Below are 17,733 nucleotides of genomic sequence, written 5' to 3' on the forward strand. Positions count from 1 at the left end.
GTCCTAAGACTGAACCCCGAGGTACCCACTTGTGACATTAATACAGTTTGTAACAACCCTCTGCTTTCTTCCATCCAGCCACTCTTCTATCCAGTTTGCAAACTTATCCCCCATACCTACAGAGCTACGTTTTTTACAACCTTTTATGTGGCACTTTGTCAAATGATTTCTGAAAATCCAGGTACACCAAATCTACACCCTTACCTTCATCTACGTAAGCAGTAACTTTTTCAAAGATAGTTAAAAGATTTGTAAGGCAAGATTTTCCCCTAGTGAAACCATGTTGATTATCCAATAAAATTCTAAACTTTGTTAAATGACTTTGCAAAACATCTTTTATCAGACTTTCCAAAACTTTTCCCACAACTGATGTAAGACTAATGGGTCTATAATTACTGGGACAATTTTTATCATTTACCTTGAAACGAGGAATTACATTAGCCAACTTCCAATCCTCTGGCCACCTGCCCACTATTCAAGGACTGACAAAAAAACAGTAGCAAGAGGCTCGTATACCTAATCTTTAACCTCCTTCAAAACACTTGGGGAAATATTATCTGGCCCAGGAGCCTTTATCGTGTTTTTAAACTTCCCAATGTTTTCTTAACCAGCTCAAAATTAATGCAGTCATCTTGTTTGATCTCATTTCATTTATAAATTTATCAAGATGTGGATTACTGCTTAAATCTTCATTAGTAAAAACCTAAAAAAAAAAAAATTATTAACCCAGCCATCTCGTAACCATCAGATACTAGCCTTCTCATCCCTCAAGGGTCCTATCCCTATCCTAACATTTTGTTTCCCCTTAATGCATTTAAAGAATAGGAGAAAACCTTTTATTTAAACTAAAGACAGAATGTCAATAGAAGTCTGAAAATGTAGTCGTACTGAGAGTGTAGAGATTGTATTATTTATTATGTTCATTTTAAGTTATTTTGTAACGGAATGAAACTGTAGACTGGTAAACGTATTTACACGTGTATTTATTGTTTTTCGACTTTGAGATTGAGCAGTTTCGTAGATCACATTTGAGGTGTGATTTGCAGTATCTTTTTCATGCTAAATTGGCATAAATCCCACCCCTAAAAAAAAGTCTGGGGGCTCAGAATATCAGGGCTACCAGCAATCATGGAGCCACTAAGTTTCAGGTTGGCCCAAACCTAGAAACTATTCCTATCCACCCCCCACCCCACCTAAAAAAAACACAAAATCACACTTATTAACAAATAACATGACAAAATCATAAAGTAAATATTATTGAATTTCTTACTACCTGAAAAAAAATAATTTCAGTATTTGTAAAAGTCAAAATGATAGTTTTTATATGCAATATATAATGAGAAATACACTACCAGGAAGGTCACAAAATATTGGGGAAAGCATCTTATTAGTATGCTTTAAATATTTTTTATACAATATGCCTTTATAAACATAATTTTAAATTTCAATTCCACATCTGTATTTTAACAAGTTCTCGGTTTAAGACTTTTTTGTTAAATTATTTCAGTTTTGTGTGTCTGGAAGTTGACAATCAAGTACTTATAACATAAGAATAAGCAAAGTGATCGTGGACAATAATACACTCCATCAAGGTCAGCAACTGTTACAAAAGACAAACACAACTATCATTTATCCATTGTAGAAAAATATAAATGAGTGAATGAAAATTACCCGCTGACAACCAAATCATCCGGCAAGTTTTCCAACAAACTAACGATTCTAAGATAGTTATTTTACACAGTACACCATTCTTCAAATGAAATTAATCCAGTCTTGTACACTCGTGAGTTGAGCAATTATTTTAAATCCAGTTGTTTGTGGTAACTTTTGAAAAGGCAGAATTTCTAAGGAAGGTAAACACTTTACTGAATGGAGTTTATGCTAACTAATAGTTTATATTACAATACCCAAGGCAAAGTTAAACCCTGTAATTTGTTTCTGTAGTCCTCTCTCTCGTAAGCCATGCATTTCACGATTGTATTTTTATCGTTTTGCTTATCGCTTCTTATCTAAGTTCATAATGATATAAAAAAAAAAAAGTGAAATTTTCTTGAGGCTAGAAAAAACGTGAAGTGATTAAAGAAAAAAAAGAGAGATGGCATTACTGTGACCCAATTAAAATTTCTATACTTCATATTGAGTGATAAAAGTATTTTATTACTAAGTCTACAGATTGGAGATTTTTTATAGCAGAATTTGATTACTTTGGAAAAATGTGGTCCATTTTTAAATCACTAGTAATTCAACCATCTATTTGTGATGAATAAATAATATACTAGCTTGTTAGTTTAGCTGTTATTAGTAGGTTATACAAACAGATGGTTGGTTGTTGTTTTTTTATTTACTTTCTTGAATGTTATTGCAATATTTTTAATTCAGCTGATGGTAAAAAAAATCTTTACTATTTTTCCCAATGCTTCTTCATGACTGGCTGAACCTTTTGAAATGTTACTACATTTATGGCTGAAAACCCTGTCACACCAGTGTTACTTTAAATGTGGTCTACATTTCTGTTAATAAGCTGTTTTATAATGAACCAAATTATTTTCGATAATTTGTATGTACATGAATGTGAGCATGTTCATGTTTGTGCCAGTGTGCATGCTTATTTAAATGTTGGTACGTTTTCGGCTTGATTCAGCTCTAACATTTTAAGAATGCATGCGACTTATTAAAAGTTTAGTAAGTGATTTGGATTTGATTCGGTTCTGAAGTTTTAAAAACACCTACCACTTATTAAAAGTTTAGAACCTGATTTTGGTTTAATTCAGTTGAATTAAATTTTTATAATTACTTACTGTTAAAGAACTCTGAATACTTGTTCTAACAGTTAAAGTTGGAATATGAAGCCACATGGGTTGTTTTTTGTAATTTTTAGTTTTGGAAAAATGTTCTTTTCAGTGGACAAGAAGTTGTTGAGTATACCTGGACTTTTAAGTATCATACCATTGGTGGCTTGTCAATGGTAAACAATTATATACTTTTAAAATTAATAACTATTGTTTTTAAGTTGAATAACGAGTTTTGTTCACTGTATATCTCAGTTTTTTTTTGGTTTGAAAACAGATAGTTGACAACCAAGTTAGGTGAACTAAAGACTGTTCATTGTCATATGGAATGGCACCTGTTGGATATTATGTCATTGTGACGCCCAGAAAATTCTTACATTCCAGGTAGACACGCTTGACTTCTTTCACGTAAGGTGTACCCATATTAAATGTCATCTAATTATACTGGCTATTACAAGGCTGTAAAACTGAAACTAGTACTAGTAGTAAACGGAAGTTATTATAAAGGGCGACTGGCCTAATTCCTTGAGTAAAACATAACTCGGAGCGAGAAGTGTTTAAACTTTTAACACCGCTGGAGGAAAGGTATAATTACGTTGTGTATGCAGTTCATGTTCACTAGTTATTCGATATTCGCATACTTCTCAAGCACTCGTCATCTTAACGCGCCCATGTAGCAACTATTCGTCATCGTAACTCGTCAAGATAACAAGCGTTCGTCATCGTAACGCGTCCATGTAACAGGAAATTCCGACAAAAACGGTTCTTCTAAAATTACATAAGACGTAGATAAGCTATCACCATAAGCGTTTGGAACCGTGCTAAAATTATTAAAATTGGATAAGAATGACCAAGTATAATACTTTTTTTTGTTTTGTTTAGAGTAGTTGAATAAAACTGATAAACGTTTTTACTAATACCAAATTACACCACTTGGGCAAACTGTGAGTGTAATTTACATTTGCCCAGTTACTCACTGTTTCTTTTTGTTAAAGTATCAATGTTAGTTAGTGGCCAAAGTGTAAGCCCATTTCTACTCTCTAATCATGAATAAATTCGGGCATATGACATTGTACATACACCAGTACATGTTTAACCACATCACAGTGAATACAGTATTGTATATCAGCGTTTCACAAAATGCTGTTTGTGTTGTAGTAATTACTTATTATTTTCATTGATAAAAAAAATATATATATTAAAATGCTTAATTTTGGATTATTGTACTATTGACTCTACCTTAATCGCTCTGTAAAAAAAATACTAGAGCGATATGGTTAGTAATTTTTTCTATATACTTGTCTGGAAAAGTCACTTACTGATTTACTTACTTACTTAGATGAAAATTCGTAGAAATAGTGAAATTTTGATTGCTCCATAAACACTTGTATAGCAATTTAGGCGGCTTTATAAGTACTATAAGCTTTAGTTTTGTTCACCCAATACCGTGAAATAGTCATTGTTAATATTCTGACATTTTAAAGGTGGTTTTAAACGGGCGATTTTTATGGCTCCATTTTGTTTCATTACGGTCCTTCCTATTATGTACTACCGTACTTAATGATATATATATATATATATATATCATTATGTACTACCGTACTTAATGATGTATATATATAAAGAAAACAACTGAAAATCAATCTTATGAATATGTGTGTGTGTTTATATACATACATATAAACAACAATTGAAATCAATCTTCAGTTTCAATAAGAACAAATTTTGTTGAAAAGATCGAATAACAAATAGGGCTTAGTTCGGACGCTTCTGTTAGAAAATTGAAATGTTAATTATTTTTAGTTTTTCAGATGAATAAAACAAATATTTATTAAAACCATAAAACAATATACCCACAATCCAAAATAGGACTCTCGACTTGCAATCTGGGGGGGGGGGCTTTCTGATGCTCCGGGGGTCTAGCGCCGGACCATGGTGTGACTCCAGGGTGATGGACAATAATTACAAGTCGTCTTTAGGTGTTCTAGACAGCGCCCCTGGTTTAATTTTTAATGTTATTAGGATCGAGCGTTACATGATAGCGTCCTCTGAAATGGAAGGAAAACGAAAACTTCCAAGCATATATAAAAATAATTTGAAAATCGTAAAGAAACACGAAGTTAACGTGAAATACTGTACATTGTTAAACATCACTGTTTTCTGTAACACTCCATGGAGAAGTTAACGTGGAATACACTGTTAAACATCACTATTTTATGTAACACTCCATGGAGAATTTAACGTGGAATACACTGTTAAGCATCACTGTTTTCTGTAACACTCCATGGAGAATTTAACGTGGAATACACTGTTAAGCATCACTGTTTTCTGTAACACTCCATGGAGAATTTAACGTGGAATACACTGTTAAGCATCCCTGTTTTCTGTAACACTCCATGGAGAACTTAACGTGGAATAAACTGTTAAGCATCACTGTTTTCTGTAACACTCCATGGAGAATTTAACGTGGAATACACTGTTAAGCATCCCTGTTTTCTGTAACACTCCATGGAGAATTTAACGTGGAATGCACTGTTAAACATCACTGTTTTCTGTAACACTCCATGGAGAATTTAACGTGGAATACACTGTTAAACATCACTGTTTTCTAATTCTAAGAACCCATGAGTGAAGGTAAAGAAGAATATGTTATGTCAACTACACTACATCTGCCATATCCAGTGCCAACGAGGTCTTTCGTCCAATACCAGGACTTATCAGGCTGGTCGTACCTTAATTCTTCTAAATACGCTGTGTGTTTCTGATAATTATTTTAAAACTTGTTCTACCGACAACGTGTCTGATCCTGAAAAGGTCGTATGTAAGTGTGATATTCGACGGTCATGAGGAATATTAGAATCCAGCAATTAGATACTGGATTAACATTCAGAATGAATATATGATTATTTACAGTTAATATTAGTTGTTTTGGAAAAACTTTCCAAATAAATGTATTTATTTTACTGGTGAAAAAAAAAGACTATAAAAGACCTAAAGGTACATGACAAAATTTCAAACAAGGTAGTTGCTTGTATGTCTCGGTGGGAGTTACGGCCCTAACTGGCTACTTGACAGAACATCTGATCAACTTGTATAAATATTGTGACAAACTGATTTACCTTCAGTAATTGAAGTTATCGTGAAAAAAATACGTTGGCGTCATCCAGTGTCATATTTTGTCTCATTGCAAAAATTAATGTTAACTAACTAACGCAACTGGGCAATTAAACGTTAGAGGGGGGATACGTAAAATAAGTGATACCACCTAACACGACCTTATTGAAATGATGCAAGTAATCATAAACTCTTGTTAATCTTCTCCTCCACTAAGGTTACCTATCACATTAGCTATTCCATGGAGCTTGTACTCGCTTTGTTATGCTCCAGTGCCATTACTCCATTAGTTTTCTGGGCCATACCTAGGTTGAGGGTGATAGAGCAGTTTGTACAAGTTAGTACAAACTGTGAGTTAAGCTCCCTTTGATTATGTATGGGACAACTGATTGCCAGATCTGAACTTAAGACGAGTCATGAAGAGGCAGATATTACAGTACCTCAGCAAATGGTAGTTTTTGTTACATGGGGTGCCAGATTCTTTATAATGATATCTGATGGCAGGGATGTAATCTTCCTTCTCCTTCATTACTGTTTGCTCAAGAAACTAGCATGCTCACTTCTTATGGAGGGAACTAGTTTGACTTTACGTTGCACAATGGCTGACATAGGAGCAACAACAAAGATGCTTGTAACCAACTTTTGTAACACAACCTTGGCCTGTAAATATCTGGTGTAACATAAATGTGGGATATTTGCAAAGCAACAATGGTCTTGAAGAGCCACAGATTTGTTAAACTTGGATACTTAGAGTCGGATATTGACAAAGTTATTGATTAAACAACTGCATTTGTTGTGACATGTTATGGAAGCAAAGACATGGAAAGTATGTCTGATATTTGGTTTGTGATATGGTTCGCCAAAAACGCCAAACAAAATGTCAGAAACTCTGGAATTAAGATTCATTTCACCAACACTGGAATCATTTTAACAAAATGTCATGTAAGCACATCTCCAAATCAGCATTGGATCCACACCCTTGCAACCTTGACCCCACAGATTTTGGGTGGGTCAAGGATACAAAGGCCTAATTTCTATCATCAGCAAATGCCATCAGATATGCCACCAGTGTTCTCTACTGTCCTTCAAATGATTCAATATGGATGTCTGCAACTAAACTACCATGTTTGATTGTAAAATGTGGGTGCTACATGGCTGAGTTAACTTACACAGTCTTCTGTTACTGCAACATAACAAATAATTGTTACAAGAGATGGACAAAAGACTTTAGTGATGAGGATTTCAGGTTAGACGTCGAAGAAACGAATGAATCGGATGATGTTTGAATTAGTTTGTCTATCCATGGTATCCTGTTTTACAGATATTTTGAGCTGTTTAATGGTGCCAATCAATTATATTTGTCATCAGTCGTCTATTCATTAATCTTCCATCTGTTTGCTTATAAATTCCGGAGAAACTGTATTTGGTTACCAATTTCAGAGAATTATGGGCTTTTGGTAACTACCATCTCCCCAAATTGGTTTGAAAATTTACACTCTAGCTTTTTTGTAAGCTTGTGCCAGTGAATACTAACATCTAGTCATTTTACTTGTGTTGCAGCTCTATCTTCTTCACACACACACTGAAACAAAACAGACACCAGAACCATTATCGTAGCTTGCCAAAAGAAGTGATTTGTGGTCATTCATGCATTGTTTTGTAGCCGTTTTTGTAGTCTGACTCATTTAAGAAAATGACAGTATAAGTGGCATAAATTTAATCGATTCTCTGATTCCAAAACTTAATTATGGACCGAAAAGTATCATCCCAGTTAATATACGAGCCAAACTATGTTCAGTTTAATGTTGCGACAGCCATTTTGAGTATTTTAATTTCATCAAGGATGCCGAGATGGAATCATTCAGATCCTTTATCAATACACCTCAAAGAAATAAAAAAAAACACCAAAAAGCATTACGTGGACCATAATTTTGGGTACAGGTTCGAATTAGGTTTTGGAAACCCGACTATTTGGCTGTGCTTCTGTGCTTTCGCTCCATTGGTTTTCTGGGTTATACCCAAGTTGAAGGATGATACAGAGGTTTGTACAAACTAGTATGAGCTGGGAGTCAATCTCCTCTTGAGTATGTAAAATTGTAATATTCACTGACGTAAGCAATTTAGGATATCAGAATAGAATCTTGATTTGGCTCTAACAGTGTGGCTGGCACAGTCCTAAAGTCTTTTGTTTGTTGGAGACATATTCTTCCTCCGGCCTCATCAGCCAGTTAATTTTTGACAACATGGCAATCTGTAAATCAGAGGGTACACGTATTGTTTGAGTATAATTTTCTTCTTTTACACTTGTGTTTGAGTACGTGTTTAATTTCTTGCAGGCAGATATTTGCACTTGATAGAAGGTTTAGGCTGCATATCTATGACGTCGTACAAAGTTTCCTTACGGATAACAACAGCCTGTAGTAGCAACTGTTGATTCATTGCTTTCGGACAACTTCCGTTTCCGTCTTTTAATTCAATTCAAACCACAAGAGTTGTTTTCAGGCAATATGTTGACATACATAGCGTTTGCAACTAAGACTATGGCCTGAAGAGCCATGGTATTGGCTAACATTATTATATACACTTTCTCTCGGTTTTGGTTTGTTTTGTTTGAATTTCGTGCAAAGCTACACGAGGGCTATCTGCGCTCTCCGTCCCCAATTTAGCACTGAAAAACTAGAGGGAAGGCAGCAGCTGGTCATCACCACCAGCCAACTCTTAGCTACTTTTTTTTTAACAATGAATAGTGAGAATGACCGTCACATTATAACGCCCCAACGGCTGAAAGGGCGAGCATGTGTGTTGGGACGGGGAACCCGCGACCCTCAGATTGTGAGTCTAGCGCCCAAACCACCTGGCCATGCCTAGCCCACTTTCACTCGGAAGTTCTTATTGATAATGTCCAATCATATGTCCATAAAAAAACTTTGTCAAATAATTTGACCGTCCCATTACTACGATACTTAATGCATTCCTTGCTAGTTCGTTTAACATGTGAATTACACAGTGGGTACGTTGCTTTATAAAAGCAACAACAAAATGTAATATTTTATCACATACAGTTTTATTCATGTAACTTTGACATTCGAACTTTATCTTTTAACAAGTTTTATTTGATACTGTCCACGTTTTTCTGCTTCAAACAATTTCATAACCTCTGTTTACGTTTGTGGATGTTGATTTATCTTATCCTCTTGTAAGACAGACAGAGAACTATTAAAAATGGCAAGTACTGAACTTCGATAATTTGTTTATGGTCCCTCGGTGGGACAGCGGTAAGTCTACGGTATTAAAAAGCTAAAATTTGGGGGTTCGATTCTCCGCGATGGACACAGCAGATAGTGCAATGTGGCTTTGCTCTAACAAAAACAACAAATTTTGTTTATAAATATACGTTTACAGTAACGATAATGTGGTTTCGTGTAGAAAAAGACGAAATTCTTTTATTACTAGTTGAAAACAAAATAGTATTGGAACTATAAACTTGAGATTTTTTACGGTATCCTTCATCAGTACTCGTCAAACACGTGCTTATGACGACACCAGAGATATCACGTGACACAAGTGTCTGGAAATGCGTGTGGCTGAGGCACTCCGGCTGTCGGTCGATACAACAAAAACAGGAAGGTAAAAAACGTATCAGTTCCTTGTAGTCGTAAAAACTGGATTCAATAAGTAAACTATAGCGTATGCTAAAATAACTTGCATGAAATACTTACCTATTCAGCTGTTTGTGTATATGAATTCATCCATTTAAGAGAAATGGTCTTCGGTTCAGTACTTTAATATTTCAAAATAAAAATAAGTACAGATAAAATATTAATAAATACTAAGGCATTGTATGATGATGATGGGTGTTAGATGTGGTTGAGAGTGATGATAAAAAAATGCTATTGTTAAAGTTGTGACAAAGAGTGAAGTCTTTTGTATTGTTGATCCGGTATAAAGATTTTGAAGAAAGAAAATACATTTGGTTGCGGAAAGTTGAAAAGGCTTAACATATGGAGTTGTTACAATGGCAGAGGATAGGAAAAGAAGTAATAACTTGTCAGTTTTTGAAAATAAAGAAAGCAAGGAGGAAATTATTTGGAAATATGACTAAGATGTTTCTTTTCCGGGCATTAAAAATAAAAAGGAGAAATGGGATCAAACGGGATTAGGAAATACGGAATTAATTATAAAGAAATTTTACAAGACTTCTACGTAATGAACATGATGAAATAATAATAATAAAAAAGATTGGATATTTTGTACTTTGAAGCAGAAATTCAGGACTTAAGTTTGTAGGACTACAAGAAAAAAGATGATTGTTGTAAAAAAAAAAACAATGTGTAGACAGATGTATATTCCATAGAAATAAAGGTAGAGGAAACCAATAAAAACATAGAAGGGAAGATGAATAGAGAAGGCACGTGGATTGATCCCATTTGGAATTGCTTGAGTACGCCAACTAGGAATGTAAGTAAGAAAGATGTCCGAGACCTATAATAGTAAAATGTGATCCAGAAAGAAGAATGGATTCTTAAAGAAACAAATACTAAATATGAAAGTATGGAAATATCTGTTTAAGAGGATTACTCGGTACACATTAAAGGAATAAGGGGAAACGTGTTTCAAGAAGCCAAAATAATGTGCGAAATATGATGATTATTGAAGCCTTGATTTTGAAAAGATTATAAGAAAAGGGGGCTGAAAATAATGAGCAATAGGATAGAAAAAATGGAAAATAAAAACAAAAGAGAAAGATGTTGAAATGTGAGGGTGGAGGGTATTATGTTATAAAACCTGAAGTAAACATCCTGATGAAGATATGGAACAAATTTGCTAAGAATTGTACAAAAAAAAAAGAAATTTGAAATAAAATACGAGTGGAAAATTACATGGGCAGAGGTAGAGGAACGAAGAAAAAATGTATATACCAGGAATGAAAAAACACAAAGAAAGTGAAGATTGAGGAACAGGCAATGGGAGTTTGGGTAAAATACAAAAAAGAGGGACTTATTTTTGAGGGGTATAATAATGATAATCCGGAGTAGTAAGGAGATAGGAGGATTGGACAAGAATATGATGTGTAAGGGGGAAGAAGTTGTGGGGTATCCATGGAAAGAAATTGCAGATGAAGGTTGGATAAAAATGGGAAATTTGTTATGGAATTTTGTGAATTGGTGTTGATGGGAAAAGTGAATTGGTGACATGTATAGAAGAAAGAGGATTGTATAATTGAAAGATAATTTGAATCTATGGAATGTCACATATAAATTAATGACTGGAATGGTGAAAGAAAAGAAATAAAGGAAAGCAAGCATGGTTTCCCGAAAGAGTAGGCCACTAGGTTTATTTATATTGGAGTATGCCACTAGGTTTATTTATATTGGAGTAGGCTTATTTATATTGGAGGTAGGTTTATTTATATTGGAATAGGCCACTAGGTTTATTTATATTGGAGTAGGCCACTAGGTTTATTTATCGTGTTTCGGTTCAAAATACCTACTGTGGTTACAACCACTTAGAAGTAATCTAAATAACAAGACGTGTTTCGGTTCAAAATACCTACTGTGGTTACAACCACTTAGAAGTAATCAAAATAAGAAGACGTGTTTCGGTTCAATATACCTACTGTGGTTACAACCACTTAGAAGTAATCAAAATAACAAGACGTGTTTCGGTTCAAAATACCTACTGTGGTTGAGTACGTTGTATTAAGATCATTTTGGAAGATGTGTTTCGGTTCAAAATACCTACTGTGGTTGAATACGTTGTATTAAGATCATTTTGGAGGTTCACCACGTCGTTACAGTCCATGCTGCCACTGTCTAGTCATGCTCTATCTGACGACTGTGGATCGTGACAATAGTCCTGCAACGTTTTACCATTCCTAGCGCCCATTTTGTTTAATAGTCCGATCACATAAATATCCATGGACGCTGCAGCGACTTGATCGATGTGTCTTCATAAGGAGAGAAAGAACATGAATACCTCTTCCATTTTCCAACTGCATGAAGTGTGCGACATTTAAAGGATATCTCTTGAGGCTACTCTGTCACTTTTTCAAAAATAAATCCTTCTTGATTATTTTAACAGTTGCCTGGAGCACGTGGTCAGCTTCTGACATTGAAGTTTCAACTCTTAATTCTCACCTGTTCCAAAACACCGCACTTTGCTTACGGTCCCTTTCTGAGTGATTGTTGTGTCTCAAGCTGTTCTATATTATAGTTTCCCAATTTCATTAAAAAGAATGAATATCTTCGACTTTAAAATTCTAAATCCCGGATCTGAAGAAATTTTTTTATTATCTAAGTATGAATATTTGACTTGGGAAAAGACAGTGTCCAAAGTTGACCAATTTTATGTTACATAACATTACCTACATCAACAGTCATAATGTACTTTTGATACACGCCGTTAACGCGACTCTATGGCAAACAATGTCATAATGTAGTTCTGATACACGCCGTTAACGCGAGTCTATGGCACGCTAAACAATGTCATAATGTAGTTCTGATACACGCCGTTAAAGCGAGTCTATGGCACGCTAAGCAATGTCATAATGCAGTTTGATATGTACCGTTCTACCGCGACTTTATACCAGCTGTGGTTGTCACCCGACTTACTGTTTAGCATATTGTAAATAGTTTTGATATAACGTGCTCAACCCTCTGTAGCGTTAACAGAGTCAAAGTACACTCAAGCACAAAAATGTCAAGTCAAAAACAATGACTAAATAGTGACCGCAACTAACAAACCATGTAAACTTTGTTTGTTGTTAACAGCAAAGCAACACAATGGGCCATCTGTACTGTGCCCACCACGGGTTTCAAAAACCGGTCATAAGTCTTCAGACTTGCCTCTGAGCCATTAAAATAATTAAAACAAAGTAACAGCAGAAACAACTTAAGTCTAAAAATAGTTTTCCCGGTGGATATAAAAAAAAAATGACAGAAACAATAGCACTCTAATGATTGGCTAAATCTGTAACTTCTACGGGGACAAAGATTATCTGAAAGTCAAGTATCGTTTTCTGGACTGCAACATATAAGCGCACAAGGGGTGGTAGTCTGGTTAGATGGGACGATATATAATAAAGTGGTTCTATCTAATCCCAATATCCACTTTATATATTGTGGTTGTATATTTTCTTCTTCACAAATTTCTGTCCAACACTTAATTATAGAATTAGCCAGGCTTTCGAACAAGTGCAAACGTCTATCTACATCCCGATTCTTTAAGCAATCCATGTTGAATCTACTGCTCGTTGTGCGTTCGTCTCAATATTTAAAATCTTCCGTTACAGTCTTCATGTTTTAAACCAATGTTCCTAACACGCACACACACACCAAATTTGATTTACCTGAATTTAAAGTTAGTTTTTTTTTGCTATTCATATATTTTTTTCAAATATCCTAAGCATGCTCTTCATTTCTTCTGCATAATTCGCCACCATCTATGTTATTTAATACAATGGGATGAACTTAGGACTTAACGGGAATCCTTTGTCTAATTCCTTTCACCTTCCAAATACTCCTTTCCTTTAAACCTACTTATCGCTTATCTGTACATCTTTTACCGTACCTAACATTTTTATAAATATTCGTAATTTCTCTATTTTTGAAATAATCTCATCTCAGCCATCGTATCGAAAGCTGCTGTGAAATCTATAAAAAAAGGATATAACTTTAGTCTTTTCCTACAATATTTTCTGTTAAGGTGTGTAAAATATATAAACCTAGTGGCCTACTCCAATATAAATAAACCTACTCCAAATTACAACCACTTAGAAGTAATCTAAATAACAAGAGTGTTTCGGTTCAAAATACCTACTGTGGTTACAACCACTTAGAAGTAATCAAAATAACAAGATCATATTTAAACCAATAGAATTGTCATATAATTCCAAAAATACTCTTTTAGCATATTTAAACCGATAGAATTGCCATATAATTTAACTGATTAAAACAGAACATTAAAAATTAGAAGCTTTGGGCAGTAAATTATCGCACATTACTTGTATAGCATCTTGGTTGTCTTCTATTCACCACAATCAAACTATATTCAAATACGTTTTTAAGAAAAATATAGCACTGATCGTTTGATGGGTTACTCAGTAGATACACTGTTTCAGATACTAAAAACAAGAATGGCCATTTTTTGGGGGTGGGGGTATTAAAATATGAAACCTAATCAATCATTCAGTTTACCACTTTTCACGTTATGCGGTGGAATCACTGAAGTGTAAGTTTTATCATACTATTACAAACACGAGGTATGACTAAGATACACATTATAATTTACAGTTGTAAACTGTCAAAAAACAAGTAGAATACATCCAATATGATACGGGCCATGTTATTATCTAAAATTCACGTAATTACGAAAATAAAACAAATACATCATCTAATATCAGAGGTATGAACTGCTGGTTTCACACTTAGTGTTAAAACGACTACAAATGGTAAGCATATCTGGCACAGTCTTGATTATACATGATGAGAATTAATCTAGATAAAAAAAAATACAAATTTATAAATAGTTTGTTTGTAATTAAGCACAAAGCTGCACAATGGGTTATCTGTGCTCTGCCCACCACAGGTATTGAAACCCGGTTTCTAGCATTGTACATCCGCAGATATACCACTGTGTCAGGGGGTGGGGTGGGGGGTATAAATAGACAATATTTGCAAGTAAAAATGAAGTTTATTTAATTTTCATTTGATTAAGGTATTTATGGAAAGTATACAGAATTATCTTATAAGAATACAGAAAAAGTATTTATTTTTTTACATTTCCAAAATATACAAGAGTTGGTGCCAAAACGAACGTTCACCGCTTGTATCTAATGCTTTTATAAAACAGGAAGTATTACCTGTACTTTAACGAACAGCAAACAAAAGACTAACTTCGTTAACTCGTCCGCAATCTATGTAAATACTCTGGATGGTATGCAAAGTCCGGCCAACTGGCCTATTGATATCAGCACGAGCGCAACCACCCAGAACGGCATTTTAAACGCAGCATGTGCATGGGTTTCCAAGCAGCACGATGCAAGGCTGCGATCGTCTGCCGAAGTTACTACGGTACATAATTATATCAAGATATCAGCCAAACAATTGAACAAACCAACAATAAGATGAAAACTGCCAAGATACGCTTCATCAAATTCATTTCAAGACGACTATTGTTAAAAGGTTATCAGAAGGAAAATATTAAAGTAAAAGAAACTTAAAAACTCAACGTTCCGGAAAAAAAACACCCATAACAACAACAAATATATATATGTATTAGCTTATTCCTGCTTTATGATATTACCTGGTTTGTTACGATAGACAGGAGTGTCTAATATCAAACAGGTAAAAACAACTCGCAAGACCGTCTGTAAACTCACAGAGGGAACAGATCGATGTAACACACGCCGTTTATTTGGTTGAATTTCGGGTAACGCTATTTGACGGATATCTGCGCTAGTTCGGCCCTAATTTGGAAGTGTTGGACAAGAGAGAAGGCAGCTACTCAACACCACCCACCACCAACTCTTGGACTACTGTTTACCAAAGAAAAGTGGGATTGACCGCAAACATTATAACGCTCCCATGGCTGAGTATGTTCGGTGAGGGGATTCGAACCTCTACAGATTTTCTTTTCTTCACTGAAATTACACGTTTGAGAATTCCGTAAATAATCATTTTTATTACACATTAAGAGCTGAAATTTACTCGTATAATGTAATAACATCTCAAGAAAATTAAACAACGGATCTATCGGCAAGGAGTGGTAATTATATTCGTTCTTTATAATATAATATAAAATATCTTTCAGTGAACCTTCACAAATATGGACTAAAAGGGAAATTAGTAAGAACGTAAATATACATTTAAAAACTATGTTTCGGTGAAAAAAGTTCCACCATCTTCAGGAGAGAGAACAATAGTCTTGCATCATATTTTACATTTTCGCTGATCGTTGGACAACAAAGGCCAACTACGTGTAAAAGCCACATGGAGGGCCAGCCCGCTGTTCTGAAGACAGCTGGGGGAAAATTCCAACAAAAGCAAATACCGCTACGTGCACAACGAGGAGAGTTCTGCGCTACGAAAATTTCGTCCTACCCCGAAAGAGGAGGAATTTGACGGGAACGAACAATTGTCGTCTGTCATGTTGGTATTTATAGTCCTAACTCTCCTACTCACGACTGTCTTCCAGAAGGAGAAAAATAAAAGAAATGTCATTTTTACATATTTGTTCAAGAACACACGTGTTATTTTTATACAAACACTAGTTATTTTCAGATATATCTCATTTCATCGTAACAATCCACGGCTAATTCCAGCAAAGTTCTGTTAAAAATTGTTTATAATTCCACCGAGTGAAAAAATGTTAGAACTGTTGGTGAATTAAGCTAACTAATAAAACCTTTGGACGAAAATCGTAATTTTATGTCCATAATAAGAAAACCAACCCTTCAAAATAAATCACCCACGTAAAACAAACAGACGGTCCTTTCTAATTTCTTATGCCTGAAACTCTTTACAGGCTAGTGGGGGTCCGTCCACATATTAAGTAAAGCGGAAAGAACTAGCCAAACAAATTAAGGGAAATCGCCATTTTTCTATGTAAAATATGTTGCAAACCCCCCCACCAGTTTATTAAAGGTGTGACATGCAATATTGTTGCTATTTATTTTTGCGAGTCTCATATTTCATTAGGGATCCCGTAACAAAGTCTTGGACGCACAAGCAATTGGGTGTAACAATTGTTTAGAGAAATGGGGCCGCATCCCCAGTGGTGTTTCTAGAATTAAAGTCGACGTGGAAATAAATCATTATTCTTTTTTTTTTAATACGGTTCTAAGTATACGATAAGCAGCCTGAAAAATGCAGAACGGTGTTTCGGGTTTTTATGATGGCGAATACGCATGCGTGCTTTCACGCTACTAAAGAAACACATGTCTGTTAATGTTTTTATAGTTTATATCAGTTTACACCAGATGGAGCATAGATAACACGCCAAAACGTTAATGTCACTCACTGTTTTTGTACTAAACTTAATGAAGTTTAACATAAAACGTTTAAGAATAAAATAAAAAGGCACAGAAGATGCACTTAATTCAGACCGAGGAAAAGCGTACAGTCGACGCCACTGACCGTTAGACATTGAGAAATAACTAGCCGTAGTATATTACTCACTGCTTGAACGTATTCAGCAAACAGCAACGGGGGGGGTTTCACCCCAATTAATGATGTCTGTTTCACGTATAAAATCAACGCTAGTTGGTAACCCTGAAAACCAAACTTGGCAACTTATCCAGGCTTCTTACTCCAAAACTCAGTTGAGGATAAACGGTGGTTATGTGGTTGAATCTATACTGTCACTAAAACCGCTTTTGTTACATACGGGTTCTTACTCCTTTTGGATAAATAGTAAATGGCCGGTAGGCATCCTACTATGTAGATATTTGCAGGAATTAATTCATAACCGAAGAACAGTTACGGATTTAAAACAAAGTCAGTTTCTTTCTAACTCCAAAAGCCACCGCAAGATGGAAAAAAAATACTCTACTTTAACTATACAAGAACTTAACTAAAAGAGTATTTTTGGAATTATATGGACAATTCTATCGGTTTACATATGCTAAAAGAGTATTTTTGGAATTATATGGCAATTCTATCGGTTTACATGTGCTAAAAGAGTATTTTTGGAATTATATGACAATTCTATCGGTTACATGTGCTAAAAGAGTATTTTGGAATTATGTGGCAATTCTATCGGATTACATATGCTAAAAGAGTATTTTTGGAATTATGTGGCAATTCTATCGGATTACATATGCTAAAAGAGT

General features: G+C 34.8%; 1 protein-coding gene across 1 annotated transcript in view; it reads left to right on the plus strand.

Moving 5' to 3' along the window:
- The first annotated feature begins 9,435 nt into the window (after nt 1-9,435).
- LOC106467768 (coiled-coil domain-containing protein 50-like) overlaps nt 9,436-17,733 on the plus strand; it is a 26,671-nt gene continuing 18,373 nt past the window's right edge. The window contains exon 1 of the mRNA XM_022395963.1: nt 9,436-9,530. Coding sequence (XP_022251671.1) covers nt 9,437-9,530 — 94 coding nt within the window. The 5' untranslated portion in view covers nt 9,436. The remainder of the gene's footprint in view (nt 9,531-17,733) is intronic.

Source organism: Limulus polyphemus, unplaced genomic scaffold (genome assembly GCF_000517525.1).
Source record: "Limulus polyphemus unplaced genomic scaffold, Limulus_polyphemus-2.1.2 Scaffold2734, whole genome shotgun sequence".
NCBI lineage: Eukaryota > Metazoa > Arthropoda > Merostomata > Xiphosura > Limulidae > Limulus > Limulus polyphemus.